This window comes from Halichoerus grypus, chromosome 1 (assembly GCF_964656455.1).
Source record: "Halichoerus grypus chromosome 1, mHalGry1.hap1.1, whole genome shotgun sequence".
Taxonomy (NCBI): Eukaryota; Metazoa; Chordata; class Mammalia; order Carnivora; family Phocidae; genus Halichoerus; species Halichoerus grypus.
Genome location: NC_135712.1, coordinates 4,016,157 through 4,038,030, shown reverse-complemented (window position 1 = coordinate 4,038,030; position 21,874 = coordinate 4,016,157). Strand labels below are relative to the sequence as shown.

At 54.0% G+C, this 21,874-nt stretch overlaps 1 protein-coding gene across 2 annotated transcripts in view; it reads right to left on the bottom strand.

Annotated features, from left to right (window-relative positions):
- Positions 1-20,391, bottom strand: part of C2CD2 (C2 calcium dependent domain containing 2) — a 51,569-nt gene extending 31,178 nt beyond the window's left edge. For both annotated transcript variants that reach the window (XR_013447401.1, XM_078071390.1), the window contains exons 1-2: positions 19,986-20,391; positions 10,539-10,637 (exon numbers count right to left, since the gene is read on the bottom strand). Coding sequence is in view for 1 of the 2 variants with exons in the window: in XM_078071390.1 (XP_077927516.1) it covers positions 10,539-10,637; positions 19,986-20,258 (372 nt within the window). In the remaining variant the exon portion in view is untranslated. The remainder of the gene's footprint in view (positions 1-10,538; positions 10,638-19,985) is intronic.
- Between the last annotated feature and the right edge of the window lie 1,483 nt (positions 20,392-21,874).

The following is a 21,874-nucleotide window of genomic DNA, read 5'->3' as shown; positions in this document are numbered from 1 at the left end:
GAGTTCCAAACTTGATAAGTACCCAGATTCACATCTTTTCTGTTACGGAATAGTTGGAAAACTGGAAGCAACATTCCAGATCTTTTCTTCCGAATGCATTTCTCAAGAGCTAAACTCTGTTTTGCCCAAATCGAGTCGTTATATTCTTTCCACATAAAAAGTTTTTCCTGGATACTGTGATCTGTTTCTCCCCACCAGCTGAGTCTGCAGACATTTCCCCGTTCATATGGAGTAAAAGCCATTAGCCATCTCCTCTCTCTAAAACTGAGCCTTAGAAAGAAAACAAGTGAGGGGTGCCTGGGTGGCTCAGTCGGTTAAGCGGCCGGCTGCCTTCGGCTCAGGTCATGATCCTGGGGTCCTGGGATCGAGCCCCACGTCCGGCTCCCTGCTCAGCGGAGAGCCTGCTTCTCCCTCTCCGTCTGCCTGCCGCTCTGCCTACTTATGCTCTCTATCTATCTGTCAAATAAATAAATAAAATCTTAAAAAAAAAAAAAACTTCTTAAAAAAAAAGAAAACAAGTGATAGATTTTATAAGCAAAAAACTTAAAATATACTCGGAACACCATAAATTGTTTCTATCTAGATAATTTTCAACCTACTGTGGCCTCCAAAGATGTGGGGATAATTCGAAGAACATATAAAATATTAAACACTTAGGAAATTATACAGCCTTAACAAGAATAGCATTATAAAGTGAGTTCGCTTAAGGACCTATAAGACAAAGACAAGTAATTACACCAGGAATAAACCAGGCCACATTCCCAATAAAAATCACAAAGCATTTTAGAGAGAGAGGTTACCGAACAGAGAAATACCAAGTTTCTGCCATAGAACCCCTCTATAGGAGAGGATCTTCTAGAATGAGGGGTCACCCCTGCCCTCGCAGAAGGCCGAGCAAGCCCCCGGGGGATGACGGGGATGATGAGGAGCCAGGTGCCAGGTGCGCACCTGCTGGGAGGAAGGGCACTGTGGGGCACGCCCGGCAGGTGGCCAGCATGCCAGGCCAGAGCCAAGTCATCAGGAGGCGGAGCGTAAGGCAGGCGGGACCCCCACCTTCCCAAGGGAACACTGCCGGCTGTCACTTGGGAAGGAAAAGAAAATTCTTTAATTCTCTGGTGGATTTATCAGAATCTAAAATAAAATACCAAGTGGAAAGATTATCCAAATAGTTCCTTTATCCGGCCTGCTGTTTCCCCAAGTTCAGGCTAGGACATCAGGCTAGGACATCTGTCCCCTTCTTCTTTCTCATCCCCAGCTAACTCCTTCCTCCCCACCCCCAACAGTCCTGCATCCAGAGCCTCTCCACCCCCATCCCACCACCCCCCCCGGCCCATCTGCCCCTCCTGAGGAGACCTGACCCGGACACTGCGACAGCCCCAGCGTCCCCCCACAGCGTCCACCGTCGGAGGGTCGACGGCACAGAATGAGAAAGGAAAGCATCACTTGCTCTCCATCCTGGCAGACACCACCCCACACCGGTCTCCCCCGTCCCAGCAAGGTCTCGAGAAGGAACTTGAGCTACGTGCCTGAGTTTACATATCTTCATCATGTTATTGCCTCTCCCGAGTTCACAAAAGGTTGGAACAAAAAAATGTTTGTGTAAGAAATGTCGTCTATTCATTTTAAAAATAAATGCTCTATAAACAATCCTTTTTGGAGGAATATATTTTCGTGCCAGATGAGCTACAAACACAAATGACACGACAAGGAGAACATTCGCTGTCCTCGTCTCGACGGCCCGGGGCCTCACACCGCTCTGAGTAAGACACCAGAGGATGACTGCTTGACTCCCATTAGGTCTCTGGAACCTTCTCTACTAAGCTAACTAGAATTTTAGCAATAAAATCCCACGGCTTCATCAGTGCTCTTGAGCAAGAAGGAGTGGGTTCTCCTTTGTATCCAGTTCTAGACAAAGCTTCCCCCCTACCCCATCCCTGGATATGGAGGTGGCCTAAGCACATGATTAAGAGCAAATAAATAAACAAGCGGATTTAGACTTAAAAGACTTTAAAACTTCTAGAATGCAAGACTCCAATGGTCACAATTCCTATTCGAGTCACATCAAGAGAGTAAGTACAATACTAAAGACAGAGCATCTATGGGTCCCAACGTTCTCTCACCGAGACCCGCTGGAGGGTCTTCCTGGCCCTAGGAGTCCCGATCCCCCACATAAAACCCGTCACGCAGACAAACCCTTCCTTGGTCTCCCTGCAGCACTCAGCGGGAGGGCCAAACTACAACGGCTATCCGAGGCTGCCCCAACGTCACAGCTTGGCCCAACGAAATGCTGCTAGTGCTGTGGCCATGAGCCCAGCTGAGGGACAATGATGGGACCAATCCTCATCCTGGCCGGCCGCTGCCCCTGCCACCCTGGGAATAATAATGCTTCATTTGTCAAATGGACAAGAACAAAATGGAAAGGCTTTAAAAATAAGTAATCTTCTTTTAGTTGCATTAAGGTGTTATCCACAAGGGGGATTAAATTCTCTCAATCCCGGTGAACGGGGGCAAGCCTTCACCATCACACAGGGGACCCCGCTTGGAGCAGCAGAAGGTGGGGGCCCTGATATAATGTTCAGCAGACCCTTCCAGCCAGTCGGCCTTCCCAAGGGGCCAGAATGTCCAGGGCTGACATCTGCCTAAATCCGATGAACAACCCTGCTCTTGACCCAGTCTCCCCTGTCCCACACACACCTGTGTTTATGAGGGTCCCTCCCGAGGTTTTCAAGTTAGCTCCTCAGAGCATCCCGATCACACAGAGCTGTTTACATAGGGCTATGCAATCCTCATCGCTCAGGCTTCCCACTGAGGGACTCTGATACTGATACTGGATTTTTAAAGTTAAGTAGAAACAATATCTAATATCCACAGTGGGACTGAGTACTTCTCCGAGAACAGACGTGAAACTCTGGCCCCAGAACAGGACTTCATGAAGCCAACATCTAGGAGCATAAGGGGCTCCTGTGGAAACAGCCAGCCATGAGCCCACCTGCTTTATGCTTGAGTTATCTTTTTCCAAAGTGAGTAGGCAACTCCTCGGTTACATAAACCATTTCAAAATCGCACCAACAGAAAGCTGAACTGTGTATTCCAGATAAACCCCGCTCCTCTCTACAGAAGAGAGCGTTTATGCAGGATGGACTTTGTGGATTGAGGGTCCCCAAGGTGGAGACCTGGTCCACCCCTGCAGATCAAGGGGGAAGGCCAGGCGCGAAGCATCATGGGAATGCAAAGACGAGCACACGTCCCGTCACCGTAACATGTGCAGACAGAACAGAGTGGGGGCCATTGTTCACTTTTCTGTGCTCTCTCCAGCTTCAAGACAGAAGCTCAGATAGTCACATATTTAGGCAAATAGGTCTTATCTTGAAACTGTATTCCTTTGTTTAGACTTGGGGCCAAAGAACGCCAGGCCTAGGTAGTCCTGAGTTTTGCTACCGCTTGCCAGAGAAAGGCCTGTAATGTCTTCAAACCTCACTGCACTCCTTCCATGTTCCTTTTCAAGGAAGCTTCTTGTACGGCTGACTCAGCTCCTCCTTCTCTTGGAACACTCTAGAGACCTGGAAATAATTTAATTACTCCTGTCCCCAAAAGAACTGGAATACAGCCACAAAAATGCATCTAAAGGGTTGATGTCACTGAATCTTTCTCCCTATAATCATGCTATACAACATCCTGAGGAAAGAACTCCAAAATGAAAGGGAAGGTAAAGCCCCTTCACTAATCATCCAGAGCTCCCAATGCGGCCATCCAGACTCACCCTCATAAATGTTCTTGAAGACAGCACAAAGCTGATTTATAAATGACCATTTCTACTCTAGAATAAGGAATCTTTAAGATTTTATTTATTTGTTTGTTTAGAGAGTGTGAGCAGGGGGAGGGGCAGAGGGAGAGAGAGAGAATCTCAAGCAGACTCCATGATGACCACAGAGCCCAGTGTAGGGCTCAATCTCATGACCCTAAGATCATGACCTGAGCCAAAATCAAGAGTCAGAAGCTTAACTGAATGAGCCACTCAGGCACCCTGAGACTCAGTTTAAAAGGTAAAATGCATTACGGCTAGATATGATCAGAACATCTATGAAGCTAATCCTGTTTGCCCAGGGAAAGATGAAACATACTGGAAACAAGATGGCGGCCCAACCCAAGGAATGCTGGGTGGACGCTCTACTTTATGGTACTGAGGGGCGTGCCGTGAACTACACGGGCTCTGACATCTCACCCTGGCAATACCCCAACCCTCCTCTTGTTGGGACACTTTAAAATGAACAGGCTTTCCAGTAATACTGCACTCCCAAGAGGAATGGTTACTAGGGAATGTGGTTTACTGTGGGCATTCCTTGGCTCAAAAGTCTGTTTGTGAACATGCCATTCTCTTTCATCAACCCTATGTATGAAAAGACACATACGAGACATTTCCTTTAAAATGAAGGCAGGAGGGAATTGTGTCTTCTCCAGGCTGGCTGTTGGTGCTCCCTGCATGGGGCCAGGTCACTCTGTCCCACCTACCCCGAACGCTACTGCTTGATAGTCCAACACACAAGACTCCAGCTTGTCTGTGGGTTCTTTACCCTGTCTTCTCAAGGCAAAGTCAGGCTGCAGCCCAGGATTGACTCAGCCCAGAACTCAGTACAGTAACCCAAAGAGGTGGAGCTCCGGGGAGGCATGGCTCCCATCCCAGGGTGGTATCCACCCTGGGTCTCAGAGGGTGGGGCCTCCAATGAGGTATCTCCGTAGCTGCCTTTGGAAAGACCCTGGTACAAAACAATTTCACAACCTGTTAGCATTTTAGCATAAATACCAGCCTGATGGATACCTCGAATTTCAAGTCATGCAAAGCAAAAAAAAAAAAAATCAACCACGCTTCCCATTTGCAACTAGAGAGACAAACATGGACAACCCGGAATCAGGCCACACTTGGAAACCAAGGGGGCCCACTGAGGTCTAGAGAGAGCGCGGGAGACCCTGGCCACTCTCGGAGTATATTTCAGCACACAAACACGTCCCAGCCTTAGTCAGCCGCACACAGAACACGACACACACCCAGGGTGGGCTGTGGGGCTCCCTGACGTGCAGCGCGGGCGGAAGAAGATTCTGGGGGAGAGTCCATGCAATTGTCCAAGTTCTGTTTGTTGCTGCGGGTTTACAGAAGCAAAGGTGGGTTAGGGCCTCATGCTCATCTGTCTCTTCCGCTGTCGGGTGGGGGCGGGGGCACAGGGGACAGAAGGATACGGGTGTGAAGAAGAGTCACAGCGCTGACGACGGTGTGCCAGGGTTCAGCTTGTCTCTGGAGGCTGACTGGCTTCGACTCCGGCCTCTACTACTTGGTATCTCTCGGCCAAGTGACTTGGCCTCTGTTCGCCTCAGTTTCTCCCTCTGTACAATGGGCGTTGATACTTGTATGGTGAACACTGATGAGAAGAGACAGAGCCCGTGGCTGCTCACACCTGATGGCATCAGGAGCCGAGGCCCAGGCTGGCCCTCGTTCCCCCCACCACCCTGCCAGGGAGGGATGCACCCTTCGCAGACACCCAACCGCCAGCTCAGAGGGAGAAAGAAGTGCCCAAACATGCTCAGATCCACCAGTGTCTCCCTGGCTTCCGAGCTGGGCCCTTCTCCGTGCTGGGTGGGTTATTACGTCTATTCAGGACTGTAACCTACACATGATCATTATACCATTAGAAGCCTCTATTTATTTACGAATGGCACTGCAGACGGGGATAATTACTGTCTTTCACAGGATACCTGGCCTCACACCAGAGAAAGAAAGCCAACATCACTCCCAGTCTCCAAAGATTGCTTCCAGTGCCAAGCGGGACCCTTGTTTTCACCGGCAAGCTTTCTGAATAAACGCTGTGTCCAAAGAGACACACCATGCTCCCTAAAGGAAATGCATGGCTTTCTCGGTGGGTGCCTGTCCCAGCACCACTCCCAAACCCTGATTCAGACTGGATGAGTCTCCACGGGGCCCTTGTAGACCTCTTGCCTCCACGGAACCGAAGGTGGAATTTCTGAATCCACGGACGTGCCGTGGAAGGGCTATTGGGACCTGCTGCGGAGCAAAGAGCTGACTCTCGAGCCACTTGCAATGTAGAAAGGAAGGTTTGTCTTTTCTAGGTCAAACATTCTGGAGCAAACCTCTCCCAGGACATGCGGAAAGAGAACGTAGGTAGAAACTCGTTGCTCTTGTGTAAGAGGGTAATTACACTCTGGGAGAAATAAATCTATTCAGAGCATGTTGAGACTGGAAGGGAAGGCAGAGGAGCCCCTGGAGAGAAGTTTAAAGGTGATGGCTTCAGTGCAGAGTGCCCCCACTGGGAATGTGCGGGGCCTGCCTCCCGCCTCCGCCAGCCGTGCCCGCATACAGTGAGCCCAAGTGACAGGGATGCTTCCGGCCACCGCCCAAGAAGCTGCCCCGCCAGGCAAGCACAGGCTCCCTGTAGGAAAACCCACGACCCACACCACCCGCAGGGCTGCTGCTTGGGATAAATACCTGGGCTTTGTCCCCAGGTCCTGGCTCACGGCTCCTAACACCATTGGATCTCCCAAAGGATAAGAGTGTTTTTTGTGTGCTAAGGAGATGACTGGTGATTGGGGGCTGTGTATGCTTCAGGATGGGGGCTGGTTACTCCCAACACCAGTCATGATCAGCGGGATGGAACTCTCAGCCCCACCCACTGGGGAGGGGACGGGAGGGGAGAGGGGCCGGAGATTGAGTTCAATCGCCAAAGGCCAGTGATTTACTCAATCATGCCTGAGTAATGAAACCTCCATAAAAACCCCTAAACGACGGAGTCTGGAGAGCTTCTGGGTTGGTCTACATGAGGAGGTGCTGGGAGGGCGGCGTGCCCGGAGTCCGCCTGAAGCTCAGGGCCCCTCCCACCACACCTTGCCCTACGCATCTCTCCCATCTGGCTGTTCTTGAGTTGTTTCCTGTATCATGAACCAGTAATAGGAAGTAAACCGTTTTCCTGAATTCCAGGAGTTGTTCTAGCAAATTATCAAACCTGAGGAGAGGCGGGAACCCCCTGACTTTACGGCCGGGGGGTCCGAACTCCAGATGGCCCAGACTTGGGATTGGCATCCAACGGGGGCAGTCGTGTGGGGCTGTGCCCTTAGCCTGGGGGGCCTGGGCCAAGTCTAGGGGGTCAGGGTAAGAACAGAATGGAGTTACTGAACACCCAGTGGGTGTGCAGTGAGTTGGTTATCACATGGAAGAAAAGCTCACACCGCTGGTGTCGGAGTGCTCCAAGTCCACAGTGCTCCTACTGAGCCACGGGCAGGCCGTGCATCCGGCCCCCACCACGGGCTCTGCAAGGCACCTCACGCTGCTCCAAGCTACGCAAGACCCCCTCTCAGTGTAGGACGTGGGGGTGGGGGGGTGCTGATGAACCAAGTATTTGCCAAGGCGATTACTTTGGCACACGGGGGTCTTTATGGGTAGCAGGAGAAAGTCAAGTGCAGGGTACCTGGAGAGCAGGGCAGGCCCGGTTCTGTTCCCTGGCGGCCCGCGGTGAGACTCAAGACCGAACATGAGTCAGGAAGGCGCGCACAAAGGGAGACCAGGATCCCCATTCCCATCTAGATGACCAGAGACGTGACTATGTCCTCAAGCCCCACGGTCCAGGCCGGACTTGTCCCTGTCATTAGCTCAAGTGCCATCCACACGTCCCTTGTCAGGGCTGAGTCAGGGAGTTGAGAAAGATACAGGCTGATCGTACGGAGCGAGCTGGGGGAGGGAGGGTGACGTCCTTGAAACCATGCTTCTGTATTTCTTTAAACCTTTGTTTGTGGTCCCCAAGTGACGTTATAGATTTCCCTCCTCAAGAACTCTGCAGAGCACAGGAAAAACATGACAGAGTGGACAGAGGGTTCAATATGTCTGAAACCCAGGTGGGGGGTAGATCCTAAAAGCAGCAGAACCCGGGTGCTGGCAGCGTCCTGCGCGATGCAGCGGTTCGAGAACACGAGGTCCTGGAGCAACAGTAGAGAGGCCATGGTCCATGCCCGCCTTCCTCTGACGTACCGGCGTTAAGAATCCCCCTCCGGGGCACAGGCAGGAGAAGCTCTGATTAACCTTGAAGGGCTTGATCCCTTCACAAAACGGCGCCTTCAAGCGTGCCGTGGTCAGCCAAGAAGCCCGACCGTGAGTGGGGAAGGCGGTGTGCAGGACCCACGAACTTGGGGGTGTCCTACACCCAGCTTCCCAGGAGCCAGCAGGATCCCAGTGGGGTCCCCCACCGTGGGCGTGCGCAGGCCACGGGCTGGTAAGCGACAGTGGCCCTCGGTCCCCCCCCAGGACCCACTCTCCCACACCGCTCGGGGGGGCCGGGGGCCTGACACCGACGGGCCGCCAGCTCACCCCAGGACAGCAGTACCTGCAGCCATGACAAGGAGATGACAAGCTCCCATTTCTCACTCGGCCAAGGAAACGTAAGAGTCAAGAACTCTGCAGAAACTCATAAAACGAAACAAGCCCCCGTGCGCTGTGCCATTTGTCTGCGGGACGTAAGAAGCTTCCGAGAATACGCTGTGGGCAGCGGTCCCTTCCCGGGGGGCGCAGGGGAAGGCGGCTCCGTGCAGGGGGCCAGGCGGCGGGCGGCTGTATCGTTTTTAACTTTTTAATGCGCATGCACCGTTTCTGTAATTGTCTTCAAATAAACACGATTTCACCCTCCCCTTTCTAAAGCTGCTTTTCTGGCACTAAATATCAAGGCCTTTAAAAACGGCCGATTGCTCTATCCACCTCTCAGCTCCCCCCTCTACACCTCCGGGCCCGCCCCGCACGCTCCGTGCCTCAGAAACTGGGGCAGTGTCAGAAAACACCAAACAGCAAGTGCCCACCACAAAGGGATTCGGTCCCGATCGGTCAATAATAGAGGGTGCTCGCCGCGCCCAGAGGCACTTCCCATGCGGGGGGGAAGCCAACCGCCCTCAGCCCCCCAGTATCATAAAAGCACTGGGCCACCTGCTGGCCCAGCCCCGTCCAGCCCTAACGTGCCATGCGGGTCTCGGCATCCCGCGCTACTGCAGCCAATTTCCTGTCGTACCCCGATACCTCCCAGAGACTTCCCCACACTCATCACAGGGATAAAACAGCACGGACTCCAGTATTGGGAAGGGGGTGGGGAAGGAGAGCCCTCGCAGGGGCCCAGTGGGCGGGGAGCAGCGCTCCGGTGACCAATTCCGGAATAGCTGGTCACTCTGCAGCGGGCACCTACAGCCTAGCAGCCCCGCGTCCCCCCATCTACTTCCCTGCTCGCGCCTGAGGAGGCGGGGACAGGACGCACGCAGGTTCACCGCAGCCTTGCTGTACTACTGGGAAAGAGAGAACAACTCCATTGTCTATGGGTAGAAGATGACGACAGAAGCTTGGTCCTTCCAGAGCCCCGACCTGTAGGTAAAACGAAGGAACCAGGGCTGCAAACGCTATGCTAGCGAGGACAGGGAGCAGAATCCGAGGGGGGGGGGCGGGGTTCTGGGGCTGGAGTGCTCACCTTCTCCAGCGGGGTCACGCCGGTGTCCCCCCCAACCCCGTCTGCTAAACAGCACGTGTGGGACCCGACAGTAAAACGTAGATAGATACAAGCCTTGTATTTCAGAGGAAGTCTCTCAGGAGTTTTTACAGATACTTTTCATTAAAAAAAAAAAATCTTTTAAATTATTTACGGTACGTGATCAGACTAATAAGTAACTTCAGCCCGTGAACAACCACAGACTGTAAAAGGAGCTCAACAAAGCGTCGAGTTGGCTCAAATCTAGGTGTCATATATATTCACACACACAAATATATGCATTTTAATGAGAGATGATTCACATATCATTTAATTTGCCCATTTAAACTGTATAATTCAAGGGTTTTTTTAAGAATTATTTATTTATTTGAGATAGAGCAGAGGGAGGGGCAGAGGGGGAGAGAGAATCCCAAGCAGACTCCCCGCTGAGCATGGAGCCCGACTCAGAGCTCGATCCCCCAACCCTGAGATTGTCACCTGAGCCAAAATCAAGAGTCAGACTCTTAACGGACTGAGCCACCCAGGCGCCCCCAACTCAATGGTTTTTAACCTATTTCACAGAGTTGTATGGCCATCAGCACCACCGCTTTCAGAACCTTATCATCACCCCACAAAGACACCCCGCACCCACGGGCAGTCACTCTGCATCTCCCCGCCCAGTGCGCGGCGATGTAGCCACCCTGGATAGGCCACATAAACGGAGCCACGCGAGATGTGCCTTCTGGGACTGGCCTCTTGCGCTCAGCGAGGTGTCTTCAAGGCCCATGCACGTGGCACGTGCCAGAATCTCCTTCTTTTTCAAGGCGAAATACTAGTCCATTGTGTGCATCTACCAGGTTTTATTTATCCATCCATCAGTTGATAGACCACACTTAAAATTTTTTTTTTTTTTTTACATTTTTAAGGTGTCCACATTTTCAGTAATCCTAAAACAGAATAACCTCCCCCCCCCCCCCCCCCGAGCTTTGAATTCGCTCTCTCAGTCGGGAAAGGCCCGCGGCAGGTGACCGCACCCCAGCTCACCTTCTCCTGGGCGGACCTGGCCACACTCGAGACTCGCCGCACGGCCAGCTCGAGGGGCTGCTGCAGAGGGTCCTCCTCGAAGGACAGGAACAGCGGGCCCTGGAACAGAAGGAGAGGCACAGTGAGGGCACGTCAGCATGGGGCGGCCCCCGTCACGATTCTATACTGGGGAGAAAGCTCTGCAAACCTGGGAACATAACCCCCTTCAGTTAAAGCTGTGCTTCCATCAGCAGCGGGGGTCAAATATCGCTCACAATATAACGCGCTTGGGGCTGGGTTCGGTTACCAGAGAGGGACAGGAAGCAAGGAATGCACAACAAAACCAGACATGTGGCAATAAAGATGGCAAAGGGGGTTCTGAACACTCGAGTTTACAAGGGGCAGGGTGCTGGGTGTGGCGCTGAAGGTCCAGCTCACTATCTGGCCAAGCACAGCAGGGCCAAGGGCTCTGTCCTCTGCTCCTTTTGCCAGAAGAAAGAAGTTCTCTCTGGTTTTAGAGAATCACTTCTCCCTGCTCCACGTGGTGCGCCGCCTTCCTCTCCCACCAACCAGTGGTAAGTGGGCAGGAACCCCCAGGGGCCAGCCACCTCTCCCTGGAATTTGAAATTCCTTGGCTAAAAATGAACCAGCCAGCTGGCTGTGCCCAAGGAGCGGATTCCTGAGCCCCTGCTTCACAGACCTTTGGGGCTGCCAGGCTCCTGCTGCCCAAGGTCTCCTGGGTCCACTCTGCCTTGGGCTCTGTGCACCTTACCACACCCTGTGAGTAAACCCCTCCGTTGTGTGTCAGCCCATGTTCATTTTCAGTCTTGCAACTAAAGATCTCCAAAGGAGAGATGTGCAATTACATTAACAGGACCACAAGGCAAGACTCATGTTTTATAAAAGAAAAATCAGGGCTGCGATAGTCAGCCAAGTCTTGGCCTTTTTAAAAATAAGTTCTCGGGGCGCCTGGGTGGCTCAGGCATTAAGTGTCTGTCTTCGGCTCAGGTCATGATCCCAGGGTCCTGGGATCGAGCCCCGCATCGGGCTCCCTGCTCTGCGGGAAGCCTGCTTCTCCCTCTCCCACTCCCCCTGCTTGTGTTCCCTCTCTCGCTGTGTCTCTCTGTCGAATAAGTAAATAAAATCTTTTAAAAAAATAAATAAATAAAAACAAGTTCTCGTGGAGGCCGAAGGCTTACGCCGCCATCACGACCCTGGAGTGAAACCCTTCCTGATGCGCTCTAAGAAGTGCCTCACCGTCTCGTAAGTTCTGATTGGGTGGTAAAAAAACATATATTCAACCTCCCAACTTCCCACCCTCTGTCATCATGTCAGACACTCTCCACGTGGCCAGCCATTCGCAACTACAGGCCACGATCGAGGGCAGGAGAATAAAATGGTACGAGATGGCACCAAAGTTCCTCTGACAAGCAGGGTGCAAATGAGCAAGCCGTGAAGTTATCCGGGGGCTATTTCTTAAGAATTCCCGATGACCAAGAGTGAACCTAAAAGTCCCAGAACGTTCTCACTTACAGGCGTCCGACCGTGCCCTGCTTTAGCAACATCTATCTCACCCCCTAAAATCATCAGGGGAGAATTAAATCTACTTCTCAAGAGTGATGAAGTCACTCTTCGGGCTGCTCCGCAGACGTTCTCCGCGGCTGGAGCTTGCTTGGGTGTGAGCTGCGGGCCAGGGGCAGGGAGGGAATGGGCGGGCCGGCCGGGGCGGGCAGGGGTGGTCGCGGCTGCCCACACGGCCTGGTGAAGCAGCTGCAGCTACAGGGGCCTCAAGCACCCTGGGGACCCCGGTATCGGTGGATGTGCTCTCTACTCTCCTCCCTCTGACACCTTCTAGATTAAAACCCGGAAAAGATTCTGCTGGGAAATTGAACGTCAAGGGGTGGGACCCAAAGGAAATGAATTATTGAGTTAAAATAAAGATGCAAGGTTCCCTTGCCCTTCCAAAGGGCCCGGTCCTAGGGTTGCAGGAAGCCCAGCGTGCAGGCGGGACGCAAGCCCTCGCTGATGTACCTCTCACGCTCTGTCCATGTGCAGACACGGCCGCACTCAGACCAGAGCAGGCCTTTACGTCCCCAGGGAAAAGCAACACGCAGGAGCCACCAGGAAGACACCGAGAAAAGAAAAACACGAGGAGGACTAGCCCCACCCGACGTGAAAACACACCGCAGAACCTCGGTAACTCCAGCTGTGCGGTCCGGGTGCGGGGACACACAACGGCCCAGTGGACCAGACCAGCGTGTCCACCCCACCCCCAAACGCGCGGAGAAACTTCATGACAAACGCGGCATCCCAAATCACTGGGTTAAAAAAATGGGGGCGCCTGGGTGGTTCAGTCGTTAAGCCTCTGCCTTTGGCTCGGGTCCTGGTCCCGGGGTCCTGGGATCGAGCCCCGCATCGGGCTCCCTGCTCTGCGGGAAGCCTGCTTCTCCCTCTCCCACTCCCCCTGCTTGTGTTCTTGCTGTCGCTGTCTCTCTCTCTGTCAAATAAAGAAAGAAAATCTTTAAAAAAAAAAAAAAATGGATTTTAAAAAAAATCAGGATGTGGGAGGAACCCCCGAAGGAATACAAACAAACAAATGAACCTAACCGCATTACCCATGAAAGCCATCACCCCCTGAAGGGGTGGGAGAACACAGAGCTAACCTTAGAAACTCTGGATGACGACATCCCGACTGCGTAAACGCATAACCTGGTCCGTAAGTGTGTTTCTCACAGGGGAGCAGGTCAGCGATGCAGAAACTGCTTCATGTGTCTACTAGAACTGACCAAGTAAGTCACCATGTCAGAGACAGGAAGGGCCAGACGCCTGCCTCTTGGAGAGGGAGAACAGAAGTGAGGAAAGGAGAGTTACCGGGACTCTGCTGTTGAACGAGAATCTGAGGTATCAGCCTCCAGGCAGACAGAAAGGTACAGAACAACAGACACGAGCCTGTGAGTGTGCGGGCAAACACAGCCATACCTCCTAGCTCTGTCTACTAGAAGGGTCTAGAAGCCATGAGACCGCAGCAGTAACAAGCACGTCTGATGCCCAGACCTTGGTTTCTTTTTTTTTTTTTTTAAAGATTTTATTTATTTATTTGACAGAGAGAGACACAGAGAGAGAGGGAACACAAGCAGGGGGAGTGGGAGAGGGAGATGCTTCTCCTCAGCTGGGAAGCTGAGCAAGGAGCCAGATGCGGGGCTCGATCCCAGGACCCCGGGATCATGACCTGAGCCGAAGGCAGACGCCTAATGATTGAGCCACCCAGGTGCCCCCAGACCTTGGTTTCTAAACACTTCTCCAATAAAAGGTATCAGTGCAGCTCGAAGCAGTGGCTGAGCCTGGGGCTGGAAGAGCGGAAAATAAAAAATGCGAGATGAGTCTCAAACAAACATCTTGTGGAATCATGAAGAAGAGAAGTGCTAAACCGATAGATATTTATGTATCTTGATGGTGGAACACAAGAGAGCAATTCCGCCAACCAAGCAAGCAGCCATGGCATCAGATTATAAGCTGCAGAATAAAATAAATATCTGTGAGTCCACATGGAGACAAGTCATCGAGGGCATGGAGAAGTGGGAGCTCTTTCTCGCAGGAGAATTGCTATGAATCCACGTAGAAGGAGAGAAGGAAACAGAGAACCATCATCCAGCAGACCAGATACACGATGGATGCCAAAATCAGTGAGAAGGTTGACAAGTAACAGGACTTGTAACAGTCTCAAAGTAGCTCCCCAAGATAGCTCTTCACCACCAAGGGGATGACAGGAGAAGAGACACAAGGTATAAGGAAGAAAACCCAGCAGAAACCACCCTCACCAGGGGATCAAGGCCAATGCCCCCTCAGTAAGAACTGTGACGTCACAAAGCCCATGCTACGGGACATTAATAGGGGCACATCACTTCTGTGGTTTGTATAACCTCGGTCCAAGCCTGTGAAAACACCAAATTGAGCGACATTTGGCAAAATAACCATCAGTCCTCTTCCGAGGTTGTGAGCTGTCAAGGTCGTGAAAAACAAGGAAAGACTAGGGAACTGTTACGGACTTTGCAAGACTGGGAGAAGTCGTAGCTCAGTGCCCTGTGGGACCTAATGGGATCCTGGAACAATAAAAGGAAACTGGTAGACTAGGTGAAATTCAAGTCAGGCCTTCAGTTTAAAGGCTTTGTGCCCATGTCAATTTCTTACAAGTCACCGTTGTTAATATCCCTGCACTAGGAATTATGGTAACATTGTGCCAATGTTAATTTCTTGGTTCTGATGTTGCCTGTGGTTATGTAAGGCTGGGTGAGGAATGTATGGAAACTCTGAATTATCTTTGCAACTTTTCTATGTATCTAAAAGCAGTAAAAAATAAAAAAAAAATTTTTTTTTTAAGGGAGACTTTACAAGAAAACAGCCCACCTTTATTGGCTATTTGCTAAATACCTCACACAGACCTCATCCCGCTCACAGCGGATTCTGTTTTCCAGACTGAACCCAAAGTCATCCTCCCCTACAGATGAAGCACAGAGAAGCCAGGGCTTGCCCAAGGTCACACAGCCCCGGAATTGCCTTCCAGCCTCAGCAGTGCAAACACGGCTTCTTCCAAGCTGCTCAAGAAGTCCCCTCCCGCCTCAGCAACCCACGACCTGGCCGATGGGAATGGAAGTTAGCTTTGGCTGCATTTTAGTTGACGTTAACACTACACCCACTCTTCCTTCCCCTCAATTCCTGTCTCTGGGAGAATGGGTGAGGGCAAAGAACAGCCGGAACTGGAGCCTAGTCCCGGGTTTCACATTGGCAATTTGCAAAGTCATCAGTGAGCCTCCTTGACTGTTGATTCTTTAGAAGTGAAAAACAAAGCACATTAAACAGCTTGTCTTGCCCAGGCTTGGCCAGCTCCCAAGCAGGGAAGGCCTGTGTCCAGACGGGGTGATGCACATCGCCACCCTTCCTCCCCGTCTGGTGACAAGTTCCTACCAGGGCCTGTCACTCATCCCCTGGCCGCCGGCTGCTCTGAGCCTGCCTTGGGCTGGGCACCGAGGCGGCTGTGCCCAGAAACACAGGGCTCTCTGGGCTCGTCCACAATCCCAGGAGCTGATGAGGACACAAGGTGTGGTGACAGGACAGGTGGCCTGGGTGGGGGTGGGGCAGCACCCTCTTGGATGGGAGGATGGGGGACCTCTGCGCTGAGACCTGAAGGTTTATAGAAGCCAAAGAATGAGAAAGGTTAATTAAGTGTTCAAGACAAGGGGCGCCTGGGCGGCTCAGTCGTTAAGCGTCTGCCTTCGGCTCGGGTCATGGTCCCAGGGTCCTGGGATCGAGCCCCACATCGGGCTCCCCGCTCAGCGGGAAGCCTGCTTCTCTCTCTCCCACTCCCCCTGATTGTGTTCTCTCTCTCGCTGTGTCTCTATCAAATAAATAAATAAAATCTTTAAAAAAAAAAAAAAAAAAAGACGAAAGGAATGACCTATGGGAAGGCCCCACACGGGAGAGAACCCTGAATGTTTGAGCAGCAGAAAGGCAATCGGTTAGGGGGCGGGGCAGATCCACGGCCCTGACCCAAAGTCACCTTCACGTTCTTGCCAACTGACCTCCCATATCGTGGCCACCGACGCTGCTCAGGGAGTTTAGATTTTTGTGAGCGCCACTCAAAGTTGGTTGTGAAATAGGAAAACTGTGAAGTCTTGTTGCTGTGTTCACTTTTTAAAATGTCAAAGCTCATATACAAGTCAGAGCTATTAATAACACGTTTTAAGTTCACAGTGTCTTTTTTTTTTTTTTTACAAAGACCACAAATGGTCCCACAGTCTTGGTCATTTGCATTGAGAACATTCCTCTGAAAAAAATCCTCAGGCAAATGACTAAAGCAACAAACAGTTTTGGTGACCCTCCTAACTCAGGGCCTCTGCCAAGCTGGGCAGTCCAGTCCTAGACGAGCCCAGAACACCAGCCACAGGACACAGCCCTCGCTCTGCAGCCACTCTTCCCTACATGTGGCCCAGCAGCATCAGACTTGGGAGGGGCGTCCTGTCCACAAGGACCCTGGCTTCCAAAGCCTCCCAGGTGGGCGTTGGGGTAACTGGAGGGGTAACTGACGATCACCACAAACCACTTCATAAACGTGCACAGAAGTAAGGGGGTATTGGTTTCCAGGCTAGCGACTGAGCCAGCTCGAGGAGCTTTCTGTTCTCCGTGACCGAAGTGCCACCAGGTCAACAGGAATCCGGTGTTTGCGGCACCAGAGCGGAGACGTCACTGGGTGGGAGGGACCCCGACTGACTGGGGGCCGGCTGAGGGACAGGTGTGGACCCAGGCGAGAAGCTCCCTGGGGAGCCCGTGAAGACCACGGTATGCTCCCTGCGCTCTGCCAACCTACCAAGTCCGAACTGGGGGGTTGGGGAGCGTGTGGATTTTCTCGAAGCTCTCTGGGCAGCTCGCCTGGGCTTTCAAAACACCTGGCATCTGCCTGACCAGCTGGTACAGCGGCAATGGTTTCCCCTTGTGTCTCCCTAAATCACCACCCTGTCTAGTTTACAAATGCTTCTGGAGTGAGGGCTGGAGCCCCAGGGGCCCGTCTGACACGGGAAGCCTGCACTGCCATAGTCGATGGTCAGGGTCAAAGGAGAGCCCACAAGTTAGCGACCAGCCCTCAGATGCCGGGAGATACGAGCCCCATCGTTAGGACAGCAGGTCAAACAATCACGCCCTTTCCCCCTTTCCTGCTGTGCCTCAGTGAACGGAGCATGTGGGTCTCAAAGTTGAACTTGCCGTCCACGGGGGGATGTGACAACAGACGCGGGGCGGACCACACTGACACCCGCCCAGGAGCTAGGTCAGCCCGGGCAAGCCTCTCCAGCAGACGGAGGGCACTCTGTACAGGAGTTTAGGGTCCCTTCCAGTCTTAAAATTCAAGGCTGGAGCAGAGCTTAAATTGGGAGGGGCTCCTGTCTCCATCCACAGAGAATTCCCTCTGCATAGAAGATGCTAGGCATGGTTAACTTCATCCGGCGAGTCCTCAAGCTCCAGCAACAGGCGAAGTGGTCCCCCAGGGCAGGGCAGGGCAGGAGTGGGCGAGCACCACTAAGCTGTTGCTCTCCAGAGGAGGCCAGGCTCCAAGCATCAACCCTAATCGGGGATTAGTGGGAGTCAGTGGGAATGGAGCTGGAGGAGGACAAAGGGAAACTCCTGCGGGGCCGGCCGCCAGGGTCGGGACACCCACTCACGCCACACCAGCTCACCCAGTGCAGCGGCAGTGGTGGGCCCGAGACAGCGGGCCATGCCCAGTCACTTACCCAGATCCTATCTGTCTGCAAAACCTGTCATTTGATTTCAAATCAAGCAATGCTTCCAGGCATCAGGGAGGGCAGAGGTTTCCACCACACACACACACACACACCCACAAAACCAATCCACCTGACAACACAATCACAACCAAACTGCGTCCTCCCAAACCATGAGAGAAGACTCGGCACATTTGCAGCTTGACGCCGGGGTATTGCTACTTCCAGGCAGGAGTCTGCAATGACTGATGTCTGAAGCTCCACGGTGCATGGTGAGTAGCAGGGAGAGAAGACAGAACATGCAAACCAAATCTCTGTCTCCCAGAACAGAGTCCCTCCTGCTCCCACACAAAAATGCAGGTGATCTGGGTGAAAGCTTCAGGCATTTTTTTTTGGTGTTCTCTGCTTTACCTGACCAAGCAAAGACAAATCCCAGAGCAGCGTGTTCCTCCTTTCTTCTTCAACATGCCAGACGCATGCATGGGCAATCTGGAAGCATCCTATCTAAGGCAATCCTATTTTCCGAAGCCAATCAAGAAATGTCATGACATGAAGCAACATGATGTAAGCAGGACTATCCCAAATCTGCAGGAGGCAAGAGTCCCACGGTTAGAAGCGAAGGCTTCTACAGATCATTCAGCCCATACTTGCTCAAATTTTGCAGAGAACCGGGGCAAGGCTCCCACCTGCGCACGCCACCAGCCCAGAGTAAACTCAGCCGCAGAACCCAGGCCTGTGATAGCAGGTCAGTTGGGGCGCCAAAGACAGCAGATTCCTGGGGAAACAAATCTGTGTTTGCTCACACGTGTGAGGTCACATGGCTTTAGATGCGGCGGTTCCGGGGTGCCTGGCTGGCTCGGTCAGTAGAGCATGCGACTCTTGATCTCAGAGTTGTAAGTTCAAGCCCCACGTTGGGTGTGGAGCCTACTTAAAAAGAGGGGGTCGGGGAGAGATGGGGTGGTTCCCCTGAATAGGAGATGTCCAGCTCTGGACAGCTGGGGTACAGATTCTAGGCATCAAGACAGACGGCAGTCAACTGACCTTTGAAGGCTTTTTTCATCCAAAAGGTATAGTGAATTTTATAGTTCAGAACACGCGGTCTTTTGAGTTAATGAATTTATACTCATTTACACTCAAAGACTTCTTGTTCTTAAAATCCATGGCTATGTGAGTCAAGGCCATGGCGCAAAGACCAGGCAGAGGGCCCCCTAGGGAATATTTCGGAGGGTGAGGGATCCAGACATGAAGCACTCACTACTTTTAAAGTGAATGGCCAGAGGCTTCTCCACGGAGCCTCGCAAGCAGGTGGAGGAAGCAGGTGGAGGAACACAAAAGCAAGGGTGATGAGCAAAGGCTGGTCAGGCACTTCCCCAAACACACCAGGCCTTAATTCCTCTCAGGGGATGCCCAGAAATTGTAGACGCCAGGAGCTTGTCATGAAATGAAGATGTCTTAAAAGTAAAAATAAGTCACCAAGGAATTAACCGGAAGAAACAACCGCGGGAGAGTGTGGTGGCAGAATGAGTTAGTGAGCCCCCCAGCTGGCAGGTAGGAGAGAGCGGAGTTCAATGCCTGCTCTGCCACCCACAGGCCGTGTGAGCTTGGGCCGGTCACCTAACCTGTCTAGGCCTCAGTTTCCCCACCTGTAAAATGTGGACAACGCCTCCGTCCCAGGAGTTGTGAGGGTCCAAAGAGAAGATATATGTACTGAAAGTCCCCAAGACCATGTCTGGCAGGTGGCTGGCCCACAACAAAAGCCACTACTTCCATAAGCCAAGGGGTGCAAACCTTTGGGAAATATGTTCTTGGAAAAAATTCATTTCTATAGATGGAATCATATTTGGGTCACAGTTATTCATCTATCAGGTGTGAAAGCAGTAAGTATCCAGCTGGGTACCGGAAGCCACCTGGGACTCCAGGAAGGGCAGCGGGCCCCTCCGACAAGTCCCATCCAAGGCCAGCGTGTCCCTGCGGTGGAGCCCGGGGCCCGGCACACCTGATGGGTGGTGAACACCATCTAATCGCTTTGTCTTGATTCCCCTCTCCCGGGTCTTTCTCCTAACTTTCAAGAATGCTCCGCCGCGGGGAAGGCTCACTTCCACCCGTCCGGGGCGGTGGCGAGGCTCCAGGGAGGAGCTCTGCCCTTACAGCCGGCAGCCGGCCATCAGCCTCGCAGCCACGACCCGCCCTCACAGACACTCACCCCTTTCCGTTTGGCCTCATCATTCAGGGCGGTCACCCAGGCGGCCTGCCACCGGCTCCTCCAGCTGTTCAGCGTCAGGATCCAGGCGAGCAGCGCGTCGGACTCGGGGCGCCGGCCCTCGCCAGGCTCGGCAGCCCGCCGCGGGGGCCGGGGTCGCGCCCTGGCCAGCGCCCACTGCGCCAGGTACAGGCCCACCGTGCCCAGGGCCACGACGAAGAGCGACACCAAGACCAGCCACTGGACCTCACCGAGCCACGAGCTCAGGCGGGACATGGTGATGGCGCATACCCGGCGCGCCTCGCCCCAACTTGCCAGGGCAGCCCCGGGCCTGGGGGCGCAGAGCCCGCGGGCGGCGAGCTCAGGACATGAGCGCGCGGCCGGCCCGGCTCGCGGGGGGGGGGGGGGGCGTGGACGGGGCGCGGCGGGGCTGGGTCGGCGGCTGGCGGCGCGGGCCCGGAGGCCGGGCGGCGCGAGCGGGAGGAAATGCCCGGCCGGCGCACGACGGCCGCGGCCCGGGACTGCGCCCCGGCCCCGCACACCTGGAAAATGGGGACGCGGCGCTCGGCGTTCCCGACTAGCGCGTCTGGGCAGGTCCCGGGCCGCGGCCGGCGCGCTTCCTCCTCCGCGCGCCGCCCCGGGCGTCCCGCCCGCGGCCCAGCAGTGGCCGGAGGAGGCTCGGGCCGGGGCGGGGCGGGGGCGGGGCCTGGGCGGGGGCGGGGCCTGCGGGGCCAGGACCGCCCCTGCGCCCGGGCCCTCGCGGCCGCGTCCCCCCGCGGCCCGCCCCGCCACCCCCCACCCCCGGCCCCTTAAAGGCCCCGCGGCCCCGCGCGCCTGCCGGTCCCCGCCCCCCCCCGCGGCCCCGCGCGCCTGCCGGTCCCCGCCACGCCACGCGGGCCGTGGCGGGGACGCGGGGCGGGGTGGGGCTGGCTTCCTCCAGCGGGGACGTGCCCCCGGCGTGGCGCCGCGACAGCTCAGTGCGCGGGGCTTTCCACTTAGCTGGACCCCAGGCCTGCGGTGGGGCCCGCGGGCTTGGCTTTCGTGCGCGTGTGTGCGCGCCTGTGCGCGTGGAAGGGTGATTTCTAGGATCACCATCTGCCCAACAGCAAGACACTTAACATACTTGGAAAGTCCCTAGAAATCCGCAACTCGCACCCTGAAGTCTGGAGGGCCTGGAGCCTCCCCTCGCGGGCTGCGTGCTCCCGCCCAAGGAGGGTCTCAGGAAAAACGCCCCAACTTCGCAGGGATGGGTTCTTTGTTAAGAATTGTGTGCACGTGTGTGTGCGCGGGCGAGGCAGGCCTCCTGCGCCCCTCACCTTGGAGACTCAGCTCCCATTAGTAGGAAATGCCACGAAACACTAGCCCGAGATTCTCGGAGGCCGAACGAAGGGCCTAAATCACAAAATAGTGATTCGCATGTATTTTCTGCAGCTGTTATGAGACGGATTTGACCTTGAGTTGGGTTGGCTGCACCCAAGCGCTTAGCCTTCTCTCACCTAGCATTCCCGGTGCTCCCTCACCTAGCATTCCCGGTGCTCCCTCACCTAGCATTCCCGGTGCTCCGGCCTGGTTGATACCATCAGTGGGGATTCTGGCTCTGGTGTGGCAGCAGAGGGGTCCTCCCTGGCTTCCCCTCAGCCCCTCCCTGCCGCTGTTCTGGGAAAGAAAAACCCTAGAAAGTGGCCCAGAGGGGAGTTTGCTAAGGAGACAGGCTAGCTTGATGGATCCGGGATTAGGAACCTAGGTCTGGTTCACAGGATAATGCCATTGTTGACACTTATTATGGAAAAGCCCCGGGACAGTAGAGCAGAGAGAACCACAGATGCTGTGATGGATCTGTGCTGGAGACCCAGTGCTAAAGACAGGAGTGAGGTGCCTCCCGGAAGGGGGAG